The sequence below is a fragment of the Anomaloglossus baeobatrachus genome, chromosome 8, assembly GCF_048569485.1.
Source record: "Anomaloglossus baeobatrachus isolate aAnoBae1 chromosome 8, aAnoBae1.hap1, whole genome shotgun sequence".
Lineage (NCBI taxonomy): Eukaryota > Metazoa > Chordata > Amphibia > Anura > Aromobatidae > Anomaloglossus > Anomaloglossus baeobatrachus.
In genome coordinates this window covers 188,541,200-188,565,501 of record NC_134360.1, presented here as the reverse complement: position 1 = coordinate 188,565,501, position 24,302 = coordinate 188,541,200, and the positions used below count along the sequence as shown (strand labels likewise).

Below are 24,302 nucleotides of genomic sequence, written 5' to 3'. Positions count from 1 at the left end.
AACTTTGCGGACAATTTTTTTTTCTTTTATCTTTAAATGCATGTATTTTGGACTACAAATAAATTTTCGATTTCAGATTCATTAAAGGGGTTGTCCACTACTTTTACATTGATTGTCTATCCTTAGGTTAGGTCATCAGTATCTGATCTGCCGGGGTCCAACACTCTACACATCCGCCAATTAGCTGTTCTCGGTCCCAACATTGGCAGCAGGGAATGCTCCGTTCCGGAGCCGCTTCATCTTCTGATAGCAGCCGGGTACTGCACGTCCACCTCCTAGTGATTTAAAATGTGAGGCGGATGTGCAGTACCTGGCTGCTATCAGAAGACGGAGCAGCTCCGGAACTAAGCATTTCTGTCTGTCTGCCGCCGCCGCCAGGACCGAGAACAGCTGATCGGCGGATGTGTGGAGTGTCGGACCCCGGCCGATCAGACATTGATGACTTATCGTAAGGATAGTCCATCAATGTAAAAGTAGTGGACAACCCCTTTAAAAAATTTTTACACCATTTGCCTTCTAGCCGTTGTCTGGCAATGTCTATTGCTGGCTGCAGAATGAGTTAACTGAGAATCTGTCAGTTAGCCCTCTACGACATCTGATGGGGAGTTTGTAGCTCTATTATCTTTCTTTTTGTGAGCTCCTCTCGGCTGCTTTATAACCACAGACTGCATCAAAGTTGACTGAGTAGAGGAATGAAGAGTCATTAAAAGCCAAAAATATTCAAACATATTTTCCAATAGTAATTGAAAAAAAGGTTCCGCAGTTGTAGACATTTCTGTTTCAAATCCAGAACATGACTATACCTGTAGACACTTTGGTGCTGATCCCCACCAGCAGTTGGGACCTTTTATCAGCTGCGATGCCTTTTGACCTTAGCAGTTACATGTCTGACCTTCACTTCCTGAGTATATACCATGATGTACAGATTGGCCGTCGGCCCCATGACCTGAGCTCCGCAGCCCCATGCATGTTTATAAGGCTGTTGAGTTAGGGTCTTGAGGCCCACGTCTGGCCCATACTCGGACCGAAATGTTGGACATATGAATCTGTCTTTAGGGTTGATGCTACTACTAAAAAAGCTGATATTTTCCTGATCTGTAAGCCTTTTACTTTTTGAGTTTTACTATGTTGTCTATAGAGCATGTGATTTACTTGAATCCATAGAAGACACACGCACAGTGCTTCCCTCAAGCCTGAATCACTAATTTCCTACATGGTAAACACACGGCATGAAAATCGGTGTGACTGGAATGCAATAAAACATCGCATTCCACTCGGAACAATTTTAGCCTGTGTCCCAGCACCCATGAGTGATTATTTTCTCAGACCGAGAAAACAATTGCAGCATGCTACGACTGTAATGAGTTCCTTTTTTCCTCTCGCACCCATTCAAGTCTATGGGGCGAGAGAAAGATCGCACTGCACTCTCATTACACCGGTGTACCGGGAGTGCAGGGCGAGAATGGCAATAGCCGGCAAAGGAGGAGAGAGGGAGATAAATCTCTCCTCACCCCCCCCCCCCCCTTGCAGCTGACATCCGATCGCGTGATCGGACCTCAGTCGCAGTGACACTCGCATGACACTTGGCTCCTGCTGTGCTGCCAGCGTGAGCCAAGTATCATGCGAGAATTGCATTAGTCCCCCGTGTGGCCCCGGCCTAAACTGATCCCCACCCAGTTCACTGAAACCAAAGCTTTCCATACGGTTTATGGTGCCTGTGTATGGGGCAGTCGTTAGGATTAATTTGAGCTATCGCATATTCAGCCAATGGATAAGTGATCAATGTTGCAGTTTCGGAAAAGCAGTTTAGCAAAAACACACATTTTAAATATCTGTGCAATGTGGTTTTCTATGGCTCCCATTAGTTTACGGTGAAGAACATACATGGCTACCTGTCCTAATAAATGACTACAAGGACCCACCTGTATGTGACATCACTATGAGCTCTCCTGCAACTGAGGCGACACTATTTGTAATCACTCTTGTTAAATGTTACCCCTAAAAATTAAATTTATCATCTTTAAGTCCACCATAATACTTTATACATAGTCGATAATATTGTGGGCAGAATTAATTGTTTGATTTTTAGGAAAAGAAACCGCTGTAGAATGAGATGTTGGGGGTTGGCCACTTTAAAAATTCAGAAAAGGCAATAAACAAATGAGAGTATATGTTATCCTTTATACCTGTACTGTGCATATAAGGATACCCAGCTGTCTATGTGGCAAGTTAACCTTGGAGACATGAGCTGGATTCTGCATCCATAGAGTATGATAGCAGTATCCACATGATCACTGGCGCCACAGACCCACATTGGGTGCACTGAACATCTCTGTTCCTTGTGCTAATGCAGATTTAGCTGTGCATGCGCAAAATGGTGAATAGCACTGAATGCGTTTTTACATGCTCAGAAGCGGAGATCAAAATCTCTTCTAACTGTGTAACGTCTCCACCAGAGTCGACTTCTGCTTCAATCACCAGACGCCGACGCCGCGTCACCACTGTGCAGTCAGTGGCTCTGCTGGGCGCAGGCTCTGCTTATCTATTAGGATGGGTTTCACTAGGACCTGCAGTACCACTGGTTGACTGCCGTGGTGTGTTCCTTCCAGCTGGAGTAGCTACCTTTCAGCTGGGGCCAATGGGAAGACACCACACCCCTCTTATGCTTTCTCCCTTCTGCTGGCAGGTGCCAGATATAGTCCAGTAATTCCCTGCTAGACTCTGGTTCCTTGCTTTTTGTATTCCCGTATATTCACCTTAGCTTGATACCTGACCACTCTTCTGCCTGCCGTTCCTGAACTTCGCTGCTAGTTCCGGTTTTGACCCTTAGCCTGATATCTGATCACTCTCCCGCCTGACGATTTTTGTCCCTGTTCTACATTCAGGATTTCACCCTACCTGGTTACTGCTATTTTCAGGACTGCAGTCTTCTGCGGGCAGCGATCACCTGGGCCCTGTCGTAATTCCAAATCCCTGTATAGGGGTTAAAGTGTTGCAGGGTCCAGGTTCCTGCTTTTGTGGGCGGTTGCCTCTATTCACCTGTGTCACCGATCCTGAGTCAGTGGCTCCAGACAGGCGTCACAATCTGGACTTCCATTGGATGCAACAATTAATATTAGAGGCTGGGGGTTAATTTTGCATAGTGGGGGTATGATATAAAGATAGTTATACTTTTAGCTATAAATTGGCAACTTTTCTAGGACCTTCACACTTTGACCTAGCATTTATCTCCCACAATATTGGCTTTCACTGTTGTGTATATGGTATAGGGACAGCTAATAAAATGCTTTGCTAGTGCTTAAAGAGGATCAAAGTAACCAATTTTTGCTCTTATTTTATATCTGCTGTTACCCTAAGTATGCTTTTTTTTTAAATTTTATTAATTTGCAATACAGTTCCAAAGGTATGGTCCTTTTTATTTAGAGCTGTTTGTTATTGTCTTTACTAAGGGGGTGTGGCTAGTGGTGATAAATCAGGAGCCTAAGGACACGCCCCAGAGGAGCCTGTGAACCACGCCTCCGAGGAGCTGTGAGCCACAACCCCTTGTAAAGACCAACAAAATAAGCACTAAATAAAAGGCCCGTACTTCTGCAAATGCATGATGCATTTAAAGGTGATTGAAAAAGGAATCCTCGGGAGCAGCCTTCTGATTTATATAATCTAGTTGCATGAATGTAATTGTTAGAAATCGCACACTCTTAATTGCTTCACTGTTTCCCTAATTTTGTGCTTCTTTTATTGACCCGTTCTATAGGCATGATTGCTTTTCGTGCTGTCTGCCGCCTTGGGCATCACCCACAATTGCTGAAGACAGTTCATTCCTCCCAATTCCTCAGGTTTTCCACTACAGGAGTATGTATTTGCTTTTACCATTCCAATGGAATTGATTTTGGCTGTGATGGTGCCGCATTATACTGGGAGGTTATTTTTGGAACCAAATTTCCCATTTTTTATTCTCTTGCTGGGAGATATGTTTTGTTGTTGTTGTTTTCGAGTAAAATGTTTCCATTATTCTGACCTAATAATAATAATAATATTTACTCCATGCCAACATTGACAGGAGCGCCGCGGGGAAGTAAGTGGATTTACTGTTTCTTGTTTATTTTACTCTAAATATACACAAACACGCTCTCGTCATGGCCAGATGTGAAGAACGCGAATCTGTTCTAACCAACTGGAACATCGTTGGTCGCTGTTGATTTAGGAAAATGCTGGAGGAGAATCCGGACGTCAAGAGATGATTACAACAATGTGGAGAACATTGCGTATTAATAGGTTATATGCGCACGCTGCAGTTATATCTACACCCAAACTGCACCTTGTCACAGAGAGCCTGGAAATGTAAAAAAAAAACAAAACACTTGTAATGATGGTGCGTTTTTGCTGCGTTTTTGTTTAATGCGTTTTTTAAAAAAGAAACAAAATATGATAGGATAATTGATAAAAAGCTAGAATAGATAGAAAAAATAGCATATATAGAACATATAGAGTAGATCAGAAAGAACAAAGAATAGATAGAAATAACAGAATAGCTCGATAGAGGGATACCTAGCTTGGCCAGCTGTTGTGTTTTGCAGTAAAAATTGACGTGAGGTTTCCCCATTTTTCATATCCAGTACAGGAACAGCAGTAGCTACAGGCTGCAACCCTCAGCCCTCTGCTGTATCTTGTCTGGTTATGAAAAATAGAGGGGATCCCACACTTATTTAAAAAAAAAAAAAAAAAAAAAAAAAAAAAAAAAAACATGGGGTCCCCCATTTTTTTTTTTTTTTCTAAACCCAGCCAAGGTACAGCAGACAAGTAGGGCTGACATTATTAGGGTGTGAAGGGCCATGGTTATTTGGCCCTTTGCAGCCTAACAATAGTAGCCCACAGCCACCCCAGAAGTGGTGCATCCATAAGATGCACCAATTCTGGCGCTGGACCCAGCTCTTCCCCGTTGCCCTGGTGCGGTGGTAATCTGGGTAATAAGGAGTTAGTAACAGCTACTACTAAGCCCTAGATTAGTGACGTTAGGCACCTATGAGATAACCCCATCATTAATTTGTAAGTGAAAGTAAATAAACACAAACACATCAAAAATCCTTTATTTGAAATAAGACAAAAAAGGCATCCTCTTTCACCACTTTATTAACCCCAATAACACCGCTGCAGGTCCGACGTAATCCACACGAGGTCCCACGACACTTCCAGCACCGCTACATCTGACACTCACAGCGAGAGCCATAGAACATGACTGTGCGCTCCACGCAGCAACTGAAGTGAGCTGCGCGGTCAGCGGTGACGTCACTCAGGTTAGCTGCGGCCACAGCTGGCGTCCTCAACCCAAGACAGCAAATCACCCGAGTGACTGAAGTGAGCCACGCGATTAGCGGTGTCGTCACCCGAGTGATTTGTCGTCACCCGAGTGATTTGCGGTCACAGCTGGAGTCCTCCACCGCAAATCAGGCTGCGACTGAAGTGAGCCGCAGGTGGAGTGACGTCACTGCTCATTGCGCGGCTCACTTCAGTTGCAGCCTGAACCTCACAGTGGGCAGTCTTGTTTTATGGCGCTCGCTGTGAGTGTCAGATGTAGCAGTGCTGGAAGCGTCATGGGATCTTGTGTGGGTTAGGTTGGACCTGGAAGGGTCTATGGGGGGGGTTAGTAAAGTGGTGAAAGAGGGGGCTTTTTTGTCTGTTATTTCAAATAAATGTTTTTTGGGGTTTTTGTGTTTATTTACTTTCACTTACAGATTAGTGATGAGGGGGTGTCTTATAGATGTCTGCCATGACTAATCTAGGACTTAATGACAGCTAAGGGTTGCCATTAACTCCTTATTTTCCCGATTTGCCACAGCACCAGGGCAATAGGGAAGAGTTGGGTGAAGTGCCAGGACTGTTGCATCAAATGGATGCAGCAATTCTGGGCAGCTGCTGGCTGATGGTTTTTAGGCTGGGGAGAGCTTAATGACCATAGGCCTCCCCAGTCTGAGAATATTAGTCCCCAGCTGTGGGGCTTTATCTTGGCTGGGTTTCAAAATTGGGGGAACAGCACACCATTTTTTTTTTTTTTTTAATTATTTTACAGTATGGTATAGACTTGCCCACTGGCGTCTATGATTGGTTGCAGTCAGATGCGCCCCCACGCTGAGTGACCGCTGTTTGACTACAACCAATCACAGACCGTAGTGGTTGGGGGAAGCAGTGAATATGTATGAGCCTAATGAGCGGCCCCGAAAGAAGAATAAGAGGTAGCGGTAGCAGTGTGACAACCGAGCCACACCAGTGATCGGTGAGTATGAAGCGCTTGGAGAGAGAATTAATTTATTCTGGAACACAGTGGGTGACCTGCATTTTTTTGTGACAAAAAAATGCAAGTAAAACACATTCAAAACGCACAAATTTTGTAGCATGCATTTTATCTTGCGTTTTTCATCCCCTCGTTGATTTCGATGGGTGACAAAAACAGGAGAAGAATGAACATGCTGCTTCTTTTTTGTCAGTTTTGACAAATTGCAATGTGCGCACAGCAAATCTGAATTCTCATAGACTTGGCTGTGAAGTCAAAAGTCAGAACTTGCTCACAACAAAACTGCACCAAAAAACGAGACAAAAATGCGGCAAAAAACACAGCGTGTGCATGTAACTGTAAAGCTCCCTGTTTCATGATTTTTAATCTGTGCAAGTTTAGTCCAAAGTTTACTCTGTAGTTTATCCATTCGATACCCTGATGCAACCCATATGGGTGACGAACATCTGCTAATAATGCCCTGTGCACACACTGCGTTTTACCCGCATTTTTTTGCGTTTTTGCTGCAGAAATTTCTTGAGAAAATGGTTGTACCTTTCTGCAGACATTCCGCAGCAAAACCTATGAAAAAAAATAGCTGTGCGCACACTGCGTTTTTTTTTTTTTTTCTCAAGAACATTGTTTCGGCAGAATTTCTTGAGAAAAAGAATGAGCATGTCACTTCTTTTCTGCAGGTAGCTGCTTTTTTTGCCATAGGTAATGGTAAAAAAAAAAAAACAACGAAGGGACCAACCTGCGGAAAAAACGCGGTAAAAACGCTTTAACAAAGCATGCGTTATTGGTGCGTTTTTTTTTAACGCAAGTGCGCTAATCTTTCAGACTCTCAAGAAATTTCTTGAGAAAAATCATTTTTCAAGTGCACACAGGGCCTAAAACAGTTCAGTCCTAATACCCCATGTCTGCTTTCAGCAGCACGTCGGCTGTTTACACCGGAAATGAAACCCAAAGTAGCTTTATTTAAAATGGGAAATTCCCAAAACTGCATTGTCAATGCAGTAAAAACGCATAAAAAAATGCAATGAAAAATAAAACTGGTAACCAAATATAGTGAATAGGTTCAGAACTACCGAAGAAAATCGTCAATAGCAAGAGCTTATCAAATCCTTTCGGAATGACTTCTCAAAGCCATTTGCGTGTGAACTGTCATTACTATGAAAGTTTGGTCCTCATATAGTTTTTAGTTATTTGCAGCACATTCCCTGTTAATCGCAGTAAACCATCCACTGCATTCAGGATTGGTAGAGACCAGATAACCCCTTGGTCAGGCATAGCGCTAAGCATTCTCCATAGGTCATTTTAGTAGTATTAGGCAGGGCTTTACTAAAGAATGCATTAGAGGGGTTGTGTGGTCTAAATCCATAAGTCTGCAGTCACTCTGTATCCCTCTGTGACTGAGACTTGTGAATCCTCGCATTGTGTGCATTCTCTGCTCTATCCTTCAAGCCACACATCCAAGCCCTCTTCACCTCATGCAGACTACAACTCAAAAATATCTCCCGGATCCGTGCTTTCCTTAACCAAGAATCAGCAAAACATTAGTGCATGCCCTCATCATCTCCCGCCTCGACAACTGCAACCTCCTGCTCTCTGGCCTCCCTTCCAACACTCTTGCACCCCTCCAATCTATCTTAAACTCTGTGGCCCGCTTAATCCACCTCTCCCCTTGCTATTCCCCAGCCTCGCCACTCTGCCAGTCCCTTCACTGGCTTCCCATCGCCCAACGACTCCAGTTCAAAACATTAACCATGACATACAAAGCCATCCACAACCTGTCTCCTCCCTACATCTGTGACCTAGTCTCCCGGTACCTACCTGCACGCAACCTCAGATCCTCACAAGATCTCCTTCTCTACTCCTCTCTTTTTTTTCCCTCTTTCCACAATCGCGTACAAGATTTCTCCCGTGCCTCCCCCATACTCTGGAACGCTCTACCTCAGCATATCGGACTCTCTCCTACCGTGGAAAGCTTCAAGAGGAACCTGAAGACCCATCTCTTCCAACAAGCCTACAACCTACAATAGCCCTCGGTCCAGTAAACCACTGCACAACCAGCTCTGTCCTCACCTATTGTACCATCACCCATTCCCTGTAGACTGTGAGCCCTCGCGGGCAGGGTCCTCTCTCCTCCTATACCAGTCTGATTTGTACGGTTAATGAGATTGTTGTACGTATACCCTCTCACTTGTAAAGCGCCATGGAATATATGGCGCTATAATAATAATGTGTACTGTGAAAATTATCTAGTGTCAGAGCTGGGGACGGCGGTCACATGCCTGCGAGTATGAGATATGCTGGCTCCCGGCCACATTCCAACTAGAGGCAGCTTTACTTAATACACTTCTAGTTGGAATGTGGCCGATAGTCTGTATATCTCATCCTCACAGCCATGTGATTGCTGTCCCTAACTTTGACACCAGAGAATCTTAACAGCACGCAATGTGAGGATTCACAAGTCTGCAGACGCATAGGGGGACACAGTGACTGCAGACTGTGGGTTTAGACCAGACAACCCTTTTAATTTACACAATGATGTGACCATGTCTTATGAATCCACCTTGCCACTTTATTCACCTGTTCCTGCCCGATCTGCTTCAATCTGCGGTAAGTGCAAATATTGGGAGGTGGAAACCTCCAAAGCTCCGATAAGAAGTGAGACAAGCTTACAGAGTGGGACCACAAAGTACTGAATCATCTGTAATCGCACTATATACTGTGCCTCTCAATTTCAGGGATGGAGTTACAAATCTTACACCTATTTGGGATTGGAAGATTGGACCACTGCATGCTGGATGTCCATAATACTTCATTCCTCCACTCTCAGATTTCCTTCATTATTTTGCCTATCAGTTCAGAGAATCAAATACTAATCCATCAAATTGACCAGAATTCTGATTATCAATGACTATGACCAGAGCACTATTAGGGGTTCTTTTCTTTTTATTACATTTTGAATGATGTAATATCCTAAAGTATTAAAAGGAATCTGTCAGCGGGTTTTTGCTATGAAATCTGAGAGCATCAAAAGGTAGAGACTGAGACCCTGATTCCATTGATGTGTCACTTACTCGACTGCTTAGTCTAGTTTTGTAGAATTCTTGTTTTCTCTGTTGTAGTTGTAGCAGAGCTAAGTACTGGGCTGTTTATAACCCCGCCCAATCCCCTGATTGTCCACAATGCAGTGTATATAGTGAGTTGCCAAGCTGCCAATCAGTGTTGGGGGCGGGGTTACATACATTAGCCTGACTGGTGTGCCCATGAGTTCTAGTCATGTAGTGATAACTTCTTGCTGATAAAACACTGTTTGTATTGAAAGTACAGCACACAGCCTAACACAACTCTAGAATCAGGGTCTCAATGCCTACAATTATGCTACTCAGATTAGATAGCAAAAACCTGCAGACACATTCCCTTTAAACATCTCTTAGACTTCTAATATATACATATATCATTGTCTTATAAGCCATCTTAGTTGGCAGCGGACGTCCATTGTAAACCCTGGAAATATACAAGAACGTATGCTATCCTTGCTAGTTTTCTTATATCAAAGCATATATATACAGTATCTTCCATTGATATATTTCCTAAGCAACCTCCTTTTTATCCTTGTAGCTCTAGGGGGCGCCAAGAGGTTTATTAATGTTGAATTCCTATACAGGAGGGGACATTGTGAGGAGGCATGTACTGTACACCCTCAGTGTTAGGGCTCTCAGACCATATTCCCATGCACTTTATTAGTCTCTGGCTTCTTGGTGGATGTCTTGTCTTGGCTCCTCTGGTTCCTGTGATGTGCTCCTGTGTTTGGTGATTGTACCCGTCTGTCTTGCTGTGGACGCACCCTCCCACCGTTTTTAACCATACCTGTCTTTTCCAATGAATGTGAATCTTGTAATTTTTTCTTTGGCGTTTTATGAAATTTTGTTGCATCTCATTAACACACAGATGTCACATAATATTTATTTCGGTGCTACTTTTTGGAGGTTTTGCATCGTCTGGATATGTCTTCACCCTGCTTGTTTTCAAGGTTGTCTTCCAAACCTTAGTTGAAGATTTGCCTTATATATTTTTTTTTTTTTTTCTTCCAACCTTTCCATCTTTTTATCATCGCTTACACTGATAAACATAAATTTCTGCAAACTTTTTTTTTTTATTGTATTAGTCATTGTGGTGCCAGACTGTACATTGGGGTCCCTCCTACACTTCTATATGCAGGCACAGGGGTGTTCTGCTACATGGATCTAAGGCCCCTTTCACGTTGCGTTTCAGTGGCTCTGTCAGGGCATACGGCCGAAATCCCACCCCTCCCCCCACAAAACGTGTTTCGGACGCATGCACCGACAGGGCCATTGAGTATAATGGAGCAGACAGAGCAAGCGTATGCTCTGTCGTGCACCATTTCGGGTGTATACGCTTTTTGCAGGTGGTCACCCAAATATAGTCTGCTACGTCTGGGCATCCGCCTGCGGAAAGCATATAGTCATGAAAATGGTGCACGACAGAGCATACGCCTGCTCTGTCTGCTCCATTATACTCAATGGCCCTGTCGGTGCATGCGTCCTAAACACGTTTGTGAGGGGAGGGGTGGGATTTTGGACGTATGCCCTGACAGAGCCACTAAAACGCAATGTGAAAGGAGCCTGAACACAACACCCCCCCGCCCCCCAGAGTCAGCGCTCTACAGATATTGGCTACAACTACAGACTCCTGATGTTGTATATTAAATTTCTAAACATTTTAAACAAATCTTATATACAGTATTTTGATTATAATTGTTTTTTTGTTTTTAGATTATGACTTCAAGACACAAAAATGCTAAACGTATTGAGGGGATTGATGGCAATGTATGGTAAGAAGCCATTTGAAAGTATAACAACATTTGTTATGTCTAGCTATACAGTATAGTAAAATTACGCAGGAGACAGTCTGGTGCTGGGATACCATCGGGCGAGCTGGTGCTGACCCCACAGAGTTCTGGCCTCATGTATATTCCTTGAAATTAATGGTTTATTGAAGTCGTGGAACTTCTTGTGACCTGGCTACTACACCCACATTTCCATTGAGAGTCCAGTTTGGCATCAATTCTCTTAGCTAGTGATGAGCGGGCACTACCATGCTCTGTACTCGTAACTACTGATGAGCGGGCACTACCATGCTTGTGTGCTCGGTGTTCTTAACTAGTGATGAGCGGGCACTACCATGCTCAGGTGCTCAGTGCTTGTAACAAGCAGTTAGATGCTCGGATAGTTGTGACTCTAGTATCAAAGTATAATGGAAGCCAATGGGGAACTCAAGCATTTTTCCAGAACATTTCCCAGTAGAATACTTGAGTTTCTTGACACTCGTGTCACGCCCTTCCATAAAATATATAAATCTATAAATATAATATATATATAAAATATATATATATAATATAGTTAGGTCCAGAAATATTTGGACAGTGACACAATTTTCGCGAGTTGGGCTCTGCATGCCACCACATTGGATTTGAAATGAAATCTCTACAACAGAATTCAAGTGCAGATTGTAACGTTTAATTTGAAGGTTTGAACAAAAATATCTGATAGAAATTGTAGGAATTGTACACATTTCTTTACAAACACTCCACATTTTAGGAGGTCAAAAGTAATTGGACAAATAAACCAAACCCAAACAAAATTATTTTTATTTTCAATATTTTGTTGCAAATCCTTTGGAGGCAATCACTGCCTTAAGTCTGGAACCCATGGACATCACCAAACGCTGGGTTTCCTCCTTCTTAATGCTTTGCCAGGCCTTTACAGCCGCAGCCTTCAGGTCTTGCTTGTTTGTGGGTCTTTCCGTCTTAAGTCTGGATTTGAGCAAGTGAAATGCATGCTCAATTGGGTGGGTTAAGATCTGGTGATTGACTTGGCCATTGCAGAATGTTCCACTTTTTTGCACTCATGAACTCCTGGGTAGCTTTGGCTGTATGCTTGGGGTCATTGTCCATCTGTACTATGAAGCGCCGTCCGATCAACTTTGCGGCATTTGGCTGAATCTGGGCTGAAAGTATATCCCGGTACACTTCAGAATTCATCCGGCTACTCTTGTCTGCTGTTATGTCATCAATAAACACAAGTGACCCAGTGCCATTGAAAGCCATGCATGCCCATGCCATCACGTTGCCTCCACCACGTTTTACAGAGGATGTGGTGTGCCTTGGATCATGTGCCGTTCCCTTTCTTCGCCAAACTTTTTTCTTCCCATCATTCTGGTACAGGTTGATCTTTGTCTCATCTGTCCATAGAATACTTTTCCAGAACTGAGCTGGCTTCATGAGGTGTTTTTCAGCAAATTTAACTCTGGCCTGTCTATTTTTGGAATTGATGAATGGTTTGCATCTAGATGTGAACCCTTTGTATTTACTTTCATGGAGTCTTCTCTTTACTGTTGACTTAGAGACAGATACACCTACTTCACTGAGAGTGTTCTGGACTTCAGTTGATGTTGTGAACGGGTTCTTCTTCACCAAAGAAAGTATGCGGCGATCATCCACCACTGTTGTCATCCGTGGACGCCCAGGCCTTTTTGAGTTCCTAAGCTCACCAGTCAATTCCTTTTTTCTCAGAATGTACCCGACTGTTGATTTTGCTACTCCAAGCATGTCTGCTATCTCTCTGATGGATTTTTTCTTTTTTTTCAGCCTCAGGATGTTCTGCTTCACCTCAATTGAGAGTTCCTTAGACCGCATGTTGTCTGGTCACAGCAACAGCTTCCAAATGCAAAACCACACACCTGTAATCAACCCCAGACCTTTTAACTACTTCATTAATTACAGGTTAACGAGGGAGACGCCTTCAGAGTTAATTGCTGCCCTTAGAGTCCCTTGTCCAATTACTTTTGGTCCCTTGAAAAAGAGGAGGCTATGCATTACAGAGCTATGATTCCTAAACCCTTTCTCCGATTTGGATGTGAAAACTCTCATATTGCAGCTGGGAGTGTGCACTTTCAGCCCATATTATATACATAATTGTATTTCTGAACATGTTTTTGTAAACAGCTAAAATAACAAAACTTGTGTCACTGTCCAAATATTTCTGGACCTAACTGTATATGTATATATATATGTATGTGTGTGTATATATATATATATATAATATATATATATATAATTTTTTTAATACCAGTACTTGGCAAACTTGTTGACTGAGACTGGGTGGCAGGGTGGATAAAAATCAATGTTTTTTTTTAAAAAAAAAATCGGATTTTTTTCAATAAACTGCTTTTTGAGGAAAATATTTTACCATCCAAAGGTTCTTCCATCATGAGATAAAGCTTTAGGATGTATCCTAAAGGATGTAAGCCCGCAAGGGCAGGGCCCTCTTCCCTCTGTGACAGTCTGTCTATTGTAACGTGTATATGTATTTTGTATGTAACCCCCTTCTCATGTACAGCACCATGGAATCAATGGTGCTCTATAAATAAACAATAATAATAAATAATAATAAATAATAAAGCTGAGTTGTTTATGTGTAACATTCACAATGCCATGCTCTTCCAGAGGTTTCTGTAGGATTAGTGGGCAGTTTCTCTCCTATATTATCACAGACGCTCGCTTTACTAAGGCTACTTTCACACATCAGTTTTCTGTATTCAGGCACAGTCCTTTTTTTTGCCGTATCCAACGTTTCCGTTTTTGTTGTGCAAACCGGAGCAAAACGGACCTACCGGATCCGTTTTTTAGCGGATCCGTTTAGGACGGATCCGTTAAAAAACGGATCCGGTAGGTCCGGTTTGCATCCGTTTTGCATCCGTTATGTCCGGTTTTTGACGGATCCGTTTTTTAAACACTAAACAAACAATTAACGAGTTCCGTATTCTGATTGGCTATTGGGAACATATAGTATATATACAGTATTTTGAAGCATATATGACAGAATGAAGACAGAGGCAAGCAGAAACCATGGATGCTATTCTTGCAAATTACACAAAGATCGCTGCAGATTTTATATTTGAGGCAAATCGCTTGGCTATCATCGTCAGAGAAAAGGAGCGACAGCGACTGAGGCGTCAGCGACATCGACGCTTTTGGATCCATCCCCTGACTGCACAGAGACTGACACGTGGGGTGTTTTCAACCCTATACCTGGAGCTCCGTGGAAACCATGAAAAATTCACAAGCTATGTCCGGATGTCAGTGATTAATTTTGACGTCCTCCTTGGCCTTGTTGCGGACAACATCCGTAAAACGGACACCTACAGCCGGTTCTCTATAACACCCGAGGAGCGTTTGCTGGTTACGCTTAGGTAAGTTTTTTTTTTTTTAAATTGTATCCTCCTGTAAATTGACTTTTAACTGTAATGTGTTTGCTATTATTTTTTTATAATTATTGTCTTTCCTTTACAGATTCCTTGCAACTGGAGAGTCGCTTTCATCCCTCCACTACCAGTTTCGACTAGGAATTTCCACCATCTCGGGAATCATTAGAGACACTTGCCAAGCCTTGTGGGATTGCCTCCATGATGATTTCATCCCCCAGCCCACCAGGGACAGATGGCTTGCAATTGCTGAACAATACTATAACATTTGTCAGTTTCCAAATTGCCTTGGCTCAGTGGACGGCAAACATATAAGAATTGTGAAACCAGCTGCTTCGGGGTCAGAATACTACAATTATAAAAAGTATTTCTCAATTGTCCTAATGGCAATAACGGATGCGGACTACAAATTCATCTCAGTGGACATTGGCGCATATGGGAGATCCAATGACTCTCAGGTCTTCAAAATGTCCCCAATGGGGCGGCGAATCTATGGGAATACTTTTGATTTCCCTCCTGCAAGACCTCTTCCTGGCACATGTGAGCCCCCAATGCCCTTTGTTTTTGTGGCCGACGAAGCCTTTCAACTCTCCCAACATCTATTGAAGCCATATGCAAGCCGTGGATTGACGCAAACCCAAAAAATATACAATTACAGATTATCCAGAGCCAGAAGAATGGTGGAATGCTCCTTTGGGATACTAACCAGCAAATGGCGAGTGTTGTTAACAGCCATTAATTTAAACATTGAAACTGTGGATGAAATTGTGAAAGCATGTGTGGTACTGCACAATTTTGTTTTAACAAAGGAACCTTTGTCCTTGGATGACCAGAGTTTGGAATCCACCGCTTTGTCTGACTACACCAGTCCTGGATTTAGGAGTAGTGTTGCCTGTTCCACAATCCGTGACAAATATGCTGACTATTTTGTGTCCCCAGAAGGTAGAGTAGATTGGCAAGATCAAATGGTGTAAGATCTTTGTTTAGTTTTATAACAAATAAAAATAGTTAAAAATAAATTAAAAAATATCTTGTTAACTTTGTTAATTTTAATCTTTCACTCGCTTTAAAAATTTGTAATTTTTTCACCGTCAAATTAAAACATGTTATGTTTTTGTATTACCTTATTATTAACTTAACTTGCAAAATAATATTCACCCCCAAAAAAAACAAGAACAAATAAATACTTTTCAACAAAAAACTTTTATTTTTATTACAAACATAAGTTATAAATTGGTATATCTTGGGCTTGGGGTGGAGATAGTACTGGAGGGGCTGACAGGTGGGAACACACGCACAGTTGGAGTATTGAGGGTGGAAAGTGGTGTTGGTGGTGGTGGTGGGGAAGTAACAGAAGGTGAAGGTGTGGTTGAGAAACCAAGAGGGAAACCAGGAGATGGGATGGGATTTGGTAAGGATTGAGGGGTGGAGTGGAGGGATTGGGAGACAGAAGAGGTGGCGGGTGAATTAGTGGCTTGAGTTGGGGTCATGACGGGTGTGGAAGGCGAGATGTGGTAGTGGGTAGGAAGTGTAGGGGCAGATGTGGTTGGGAGCTGGTACTGGGCCGCAGGCTGGTACTGGGCAGCAGGCTGGTACTGGGCAGCAGGCTGGTACTGGGCAGCAGGCTGGTACTGGGCAGCAGGCTGGTACTGGGCAGCAGGCTGGTACTGGGCAGCAGAGGGAGTAGGGACAATGGCTGGAGGGGGGGCAGGTGCTGGAGGAGGGGTGGGTGGAGGTGGTTGGGAGTCAACCTGCGCCAGAGCCTGCCGTGTGGCTTGCATTACATGCATCTGCTGGTCAAGAGATAGCTTTTCCATGCGCTCTAGTACGGCTTGAAAAAAACAATGATTGGGTGATTTACTTGCATCTAAATGCAGCCTGTCCAGACGCGTGCACAATTCGTGTGTATTTTTTTCCATATTGGCATTTATGAAGCTAAAAGATGCACGATTTTGTTCTGATAATAATTGAATGGCGTTCTGGAAGGCTGCATTTAGATGCAAGAACTCGGGCGCATAGCTCTTTTCCTGACCCCTATGACGCTGACGCCCAGAACCCAAAGGTGTTCTACTGAGGGCAGCAGTGTCAGAGGGGTGGGGTAGGGGAAAAGCTATCTCATCACCAGCAGCTTCAGGTAATGAAGTCTCACGGGAAGCTCCAGCGCAGGTGGATGGGACAGATGTAGATGGAAGGGAAGGTTCAGATGGGTGGGGTCTGTGCGTGTGTTCACCAGTGGCGGACTGTTCAGGGATCGCTCCTGTCGGGTTCGATGCAGGCTCCTGAGTGCTGCAGACGGTGCTGGTAAAAAGAGGAAAAACAAAATAATAATTAATTTAATTGCTATACAGTGCCACAGAAAAAAAAAAAAAAGGCAAAAAAAATCAGACATAAAATATTATACTTTGTACATATTTTGGGGAATATTTACCTTCTGCACACCATAGTTGTCCGGAGGAACGACAACGCTCTAAAGTAACGGTACTTCGATCTGCGTCCTCCGGATCCACTCGGGGCCTGCATCTCTTGATTTAACTCCTTTTTGAAGCGATCCCTGATAGACCGCCACCGCTTTTGTAGTTTGTCACCTGAAAGTGGAAAACACAAAGTGGTTAGTATACAACACATTACATCCTGCAGCATAACCTACTGAACTGTGAATACTTACGCTGTTTCTTCTGGCCACGAGAATTGAGCTCCCCCCAACCTTCTACCGCTGCGTGGCATACCTCGTCCCAGAGTCGACGGGTTACGATAGTATCAGCGTGGCGGCGGTCAGCCATGTTCCACAGCGGCTCCCTCTCTCTAACTTCATCGATGAGGAGGTCGATGTTGAGAAATCCGGCCTCCTCACCGTCAGAATCGGGAGCACGCTGTGATGCCTGTTCAAAGAAAGAAAAAAGAAATTAAAAAAAAAAATAGACAAAAAATCACACTGACATGAAAAAAAAAACAAAAAAAAAAAACTTACAGTATGACCACCGCCACCTCGACGACGACCCTGGGACGGTCTTGGGGGAGCTCTATCGTGAGCCCTAGAAGTTGAAGCCTTTAGTGAATAAAAAAAAAAAAACATTATTTACTTATGTGTTTGGTGTGCTGTGGTAAACAATTCCTGTATGAAACTTACACTCTGACCGCCCGCTCCGTGTATTTCTCCACCCCTTCCGTCCTCTTCTGGCAGCATCTCCTGTGATGTTTCGGCCACCTGTGTAAATGTCGTTTATTTAAAAAATTTTTTTGTTTTTTTTAAAAAAAAAAAAAAAAAAAAAAAAAAAAAAATACCTCAGTTTGTGAACCGAAGGGCGGGCTACCAGAAGACGACATATTTTATTACAGGCCACGCACACCAACTTGATGGGCCAAACTTTTCCGTCAACACTGCACCTGCAAAAAAAGAAAAAAAAATGTCTAAGTACATGTACGCAGCTCACAGCAGTGATCTGTGGACAGTACTGTGGACATTACCTCTGGAACACTGTCCTCCAAATTCGCACTGACTGCAAACGGACACAGGAACTGGCTGTCCTCAAATTTTCCGTCAACACTGCACCTGCAAAAAAAGAAAAAAAAATGTCTAAGTACATGTACGCAGCTCACAGCAGTGATCTGTGGACAGTACTGTGGACATTACCTCTGGAACACTGTCCTCCAAATTCGCACTGACTGCAAACAGACACAGGAACTGGCTGTCCTCAAATTTTCCGTCAACACTGCACCTGCAAAAAAAGAAAAAAAAATGTCTAAGTACATGTACGCAGCTCACAGCAGTGATCTGTGGACAGTACTGTGGACATTACCTCTGGAACACTGTCCTCCAAATTCGCACTGACTGCAAACGGACACAGGAACTGGCTGTTCTCAAATTTTCCGTCAACACTGCACCTGCAAAAAAAGAAAAAAAAATGTCTAAGTACATGTACGCAGCTCACAGCAGTGATCTGTGGACAGTACTGTGGACATTACCTCTGGAACACTGTCCTCCAAATTCGCACTGACTGCAAACGGACACAGGAACTGGCTGTCCTCAAATTTTCCGTCAACACTGCACCTGCAAAAAAAGAAAAAAAAATGTCTAAGTACATGTACGCAGCTCACAGCAGTGATCTGTGGACAGTACTGTGGACATACCTCTTCCCTGGAGCACTGGACTGGAGGACAGCAGAAGTTGAAGTCAGGAACCAACGGCAGGAAGTGTGTAGAATGTGCTGGATCCTTTTATAAGTTTTGGGATGATGAAAAAAAAAATTTGCGCATGCTCTGTTTACCAAACCGGATGCGGTCACCGCATCCGGTTTAAACCGCATTGCGCCGGATCCGGCATGCATAGACACCCATTGTATACAATGCCGTATTGCGCCGGATCCGGCAGAATGCGGTTATTTTAAGGGGACAAAAAACGTTACATGATACGTTCTATCCGGCCGCCGCATTCAATTATTTTGCCGCATCCGGAAAAAAACGGATGCAACGCAAAGCCATCCGGTACAATCCGGCAACAATGAAAGTCTATGGGGAAAAACCGGATGCGGTACCGGATCCGTTTTACCCGTTTTTTTCCGGATTGAACCTGATGGCAAAAAACTGATGTGTGAAAGTAGCCTTACGCAGTTCTCAAAACTGAATTTGACTCCGCAGAGGTCCCAGCCTCTTCTTCACGGCAAAAATATTACAACATGAACAGAGTTGAGAAAAAGACCTTAATCCTATTGTTCTACAAACCTATGAATACAGAATCAACCCTTTAGCTGGGTTTACACACTGAAACTTTCTAGCGATCCCACCAGCGATCCCAACCTGGCCGGGATCGCTACAAAGTCTCTGGTGAGCTGTCAAACAGGCAAACCTGGCCAACGACGCAACAGTGATCCGGACCTGCAGAGCGACCTAGCTGGTTGTTGGGGACGTTGTAAAGCAGCTTTTTGAAAGGGAAGTCGCTGTAAAGTCCCCTTTACACACTGAAACTTTCTAGCGATGCATGCTGCAGAGCGGGAAACAAAGGACCTAAGAATGGTCCTGAACGATTTGTAGCGATCACAACTTCACAGCAGGGGCCAGGTCACTGATGTGTTTCACACACTGCAATGTCGCTGGGGAGGTCGCTGTAACGTCACAAAACTGGTGACGTTACAGCGATGTCGTTTGCGATGTTGCAGTGTGTAAAGCCACCTTTTCAGTGCCAAGTCCAAGAAGTTAGACAATATGTTTCTGATTGTTTGGAGTGGAATAGATCTGCACAACACAAGAAGAATGTGAATCTAAGTGTGAGGAGGAGGAAGGGCAAGCAGACAAGAAAATGAAAGTGAAACTTTGAGCACAATACTGCAGCATAGCCACAGACAGACAAGTCTGGATCTGTTTGTGTGTACGATCTGAGGTTTATTACATTCTTTCCTTATAATGGCAGCAGGCCGTAAAAGAGACCCAGTTTGGGAATATTTTAATGAAGCTCCTTCACCTATCGGTAAGGCAGGCATGCGTGCAAAATGCAAACGATGCAACAAAGAGATGCAAGGCCTGGTGGCGCAAATGAGGCAACATCATGAGAAGTGCGGTGATGAAGATGACCAAAGAAACACTTCTGAACAGGCAGGATCTTCAGGTTGGTAAACATTTTTATTGAATCCTATTTCTAAAGACTGAACTGTCGTGTGAGAAAAATTATATTTCTTATTATTACTGCATGTTACTGTCATTTGGTACAGTTATGAAGAAAAACAAATATTCCTTTTGGGGCAGGGGCAGTGATGTGTTGTGTACAATAAGCAGAAATTGTATAATAACCAATAAAATAACAGCATTGACTTTTTTTTTTGTTTAGGGGAATTCATGGATTCTGGAAACTATCCACCTCCAAGATCACCATCATCCTGTTCTACAGTTTCAGAGTTATCCATCCAGGATAGTGCTTCATTAGCAGCAGCAGCATCATCATCAGACACCCACAGCCACATATCACCATCACCCAAAAGGAAGAAAAAACCTTTACCTCCTGCAACCACCATAGATAGATAGGTTTGTGATAAGAACTAGCAGATTAGAAAAAGAGTTGATTGATGAAAAAATTGCCCAGTTTATTTATGCAACGAACTCTTCTTTCCGTCTGACTGAGAACCCACATTTCATTAATATGGTTCAGTCACTGAGACCAGGATACAGTCCACCCAGCAGAGCTGATGTTGCAGGGAAACTGCTGGATCAAGTGTATGACAGAGAAATGGAGCAATGTGCAACAGCTCTGGAGGGTAAAATTGTTAACCTAAGTATTGATGGGTGGAGTAATGTCCACAATGATCCTATTGTATGTGTTTGTATAACAACAGAAGAAGGTAAAGTCTTCCTTGCACAAACAACTGATACGTCAGGAAATGCACACACAGCAGAATACTTACAAGAAGTGGCAGTAAAAGCTATAACGACATGTGAACAAAAATTCAAATGTCTAGTACGCAGTTTGGTCACTGACAATGCTGCAAACGTATCCAAGATGAGAAGAGATTTAGAAGAGCAGGGAGGGAATACAAAGCTGCTAATAACATATGGTTGCAGTGCTCATTTGCTGCACCTCTTAGCCAAAGACTTAAGTGTTCCAGAAATAAAGGCTAATGTTGTTGAAATTGCTAAATACTTCCGTAATAATCATTTTGCTGCAGCAGCTCTGAAAAGGATGGGTGGAACCAAGCGAACGCTCCCACAAGGTGTTAGATGGAACTCTGTGGTGGACTGTTTTGAGCAGTATATCAAAAACTGGCCTATTCTGATGACACTTTGTGAAGAAAATCGAGATAAAATAGATGGTACTGTCACGGCCAAAATCCTCAACATTGGGCTTAAGAGAAATGTTGAACATATGCTGAGCTTCCTGAAACCCATCTCCAAGCTTTAAACAAAATACAGAAAAATAGCTGTTTTATTGCGGATGCTGTTGAAATTTGGAAGGAACTGAGTGAACACTTAAAAACAGAGCCACACATGGACAGAATTAAATTACAAGCAGTAAACAAACGAATGGGACAAGCACTGACTCCAGCTCATTTTTTGGCAAATATTGTCAATATCCAATATCAGGGTCAAAACCTAAGTGCTGAGGAAGAGGAATTAGCTATGACATGGGTATCCAGCAATCATCCATCTTTAATGCCAACTACAATAAACTTCAGAGCTAAGGGGGAACCATTCAAGAAATATATGTTTGCTGAAGATATTTTAAGGAAGGTCACACCAGTAAACTGGTGGAAGTCACTTAAGCGCTTGGATTTAGAGACTGTTCAAGTAATGATTTCACTTTTAACAGCAGTAGCTTCTTCTGCAGGCGTTGAAAGAATATTCTCTTCCTTTTGGACTCATTCATTCTAAATTGAGAAATCGGTTGGGACCCAATAAAGCAGGAAAGCTTGTTTTTCTTTTCCAGATTATGAATAGGAACAAAGAAGAAGAAGATGATGATGAAGATGACGACAAGTGAGCTACAGAGGACAGCAGGGACAGTAGTATTTAAGTTTTTCATGTGTCGGCTGCGCTGACAGTCTAAGTTTCTTAAAATATATATATATTTTGTTTAGCCAAATTAGTTAACAAACATGGATGTTTGTTTAAGCAAATAACTTATGCTGTAATGTTATTGTTTCAGTTGAATAAATCTATTTAAATTGTTATTAAGGTCAGGATTATTTTTCTCCTTCCTAAGTACAACAGAACAGTGGTGTCCAAATATGAATGATTAACCCATTAAACTGGGGAGAAAAAAGTAATATAAAAAGTGATTCTAAAAATCTTCATCTACTTGCATGTTAAAGTAGCAAGAACTAGTTTAGGTAGAAACTTTGATTTAAATCACTGATTTAAATCAAGCCTTACTGACTAGTGATTTCAATCGTGATTTAAATCAGTTAGATTTAAATCAAATCCACCCTGCTGGGTGGTCAGAGTAGTGGATAACTTCTTTTGAAAAAAGCAAAAAAAAAAACCTCAGTTCTTCATTATGGATGCTACAACAGGGAGCAGAAGTTTTCCACCTGACATGTGACGCATACAATGACAGCGGACGGACCACATTGATTCATGATTGAGGTTTCCATCATTCAGGCTTAAAAGTTAGCGCTAAAGACCTTTTTTTTTTTGTTTTTGTTTTTTCCCATGTTAAATATGGCGCCATCTGTGGCTGAGGTTCATAATGGCGCCTCTGATGAAGAACAGAGCCTCAGTGATATTGAGTTTCACATCCTCTTCGAAAGGACGCGGCCCCCGAATCCACAGACCTATGAATGAGCCTTTGTCTGTTTTCTAATTCAATGCTGCCATCTGTTGACCACGAAAAAAGATATTTCTAATCTTCTATGGATTTTCAAACGTTTCATAACTATTAAAGTGGACTTACTAAGATTATTTAACCCTTTCATGACAAGACCATTTTTTGTGTCAGCGCTCGTCTTTTTTTCCCCCCACCCCGGGTCATAACTTTTTATTATAATAAGTATTCCATACATCGCCAATTTTTCAAGTTTTCCCAGCTACAAAGAATGTGAAGTTCTATCATTTTTATCGCAGGAACACTTGAACTGCGACAGAATAAAAAAAATCCAGAAAATAATAATCTTTATTTCTATAGCGCCAACGTATTCTGCAGCGCTTTACAACTCAGAGGTTCATATACAAACATAAGTAACCATTATAGAAGATACTGTAATTAAAGCAAGAAGAAAAAAAACCCTGTTTGTAAGAGCTTACAATCTACAGTAGACTGAGGTCGGAGTTACACGAGGTTCAAGTGCTTATTTACCATGATGATCCAGCCATCTCCAAAATATGGGGGGATAGATAAAGGCTGCATGAACCAGTCACCCGGCAAGCTTTGTAATGCTTTGGGCACAGTTGCGTTTTGAGGGAGAATTAATGTTCTGAGAAATAGTGGAGGGGATATATATGAATTGACTTTGATTAAGGAGGGTGATAGGCTACCCTAAAAAGATGTGTTTTAAGGAGCGTCTGAAGCTGTTCAAGTTGTGGATCGTCCTAGTTTGTTGGGGTAGAGCTTTCCAGAGGATTGGTGCAACTCGGGAGAAGTCCCTAATGTCCTTAGACAGCTCTTTGGTCTTGGCCATAGTGGAGAGGTTGGAGTGTGATTGATTGTGTGGACAGGTGTCCTATATACAGGTAATGAGTTCAAACAGGTGCAATTAATACAGCTAATGATTGGGGAGTAGGGGGGCTTATTAAAGAAAAAAGGTCTGAGAGAGCTATAATTTTGCTGGTTGGTAGGTGATCAACTACTTATTTCATGCAATAAAATGCAAGTTATTTAAAAATCATACATTGAGATTTTTCTGGATTTTTTTTATTCTGTCTGTCACAGTTGAAGTGTGTCTACGATAACAATTACAGACCTCTCCATTCTTTGTAGATGGGAAAACTTGCAAAATCGTCAGTGTATCAAATACTTAGTTTCCTCACTGTATGTCGGGAGCTTTACCAGAGTATATATGACAAGTCGAGCAAAAACAGAGTGTGAAACCTAAAGTGTGTGGGTTGTGTGAAGGTGGTAACAAGTGGTGAGCGTAAACGTAGATTGAACATTTGCACGTCTCTTTATTGACGGTAAATATGAGACTTGCTTGTCCTGAAGTTCATTAAGTCCAACAGAAATATTACTTTTCATCAGCTAGAAGCAAACAATACAAAACCTTTCACATAATGCACATTTTCAACACAAGCAGGAGGCCACCCTTTTAGAGGTCACAATGAG

At 42.6% G+C, this 24,302-nt stretch overlaps 1 protein-coding gene across 6 annotated transcripts in view; it reads left to right on the top strand.

Annotated features, from left to right (window-relative positions):
* The window catches only part of KYAT3 (kynurenine aminotransferase 3), a 76,392-nt gene that overhangs the window by 5,554 nt on the left and 46,536 nt on the right, over nt 1-24,302 (top strand). For 2 of the 6 annotated variants that reach the window (XM_075321022.1, XM_075321025.1), the window contains one exon: nt 11,074-11,132. The exons of 1 other annotated variant lie outside the window; for it this stretch is intronic. In XM_075321022.1, the coding sequence (XP_075177137.1) occupies nt 11,077-11,132 (56 nt within the window). In that variant the 5' untranslated portion in view covers nt 11,074-11,076. Of the gene's footprint in view, nt 1-3,754; nt 3,853-4,060; nt 4,076-11,073; nt 11,133-24,302 lie in introns of those variants that run through there. 3 more of the 6 variants (XM_075321019.1, XM_075321020.1, XM_075321023.1) reach the window with 3 other exon arrangements.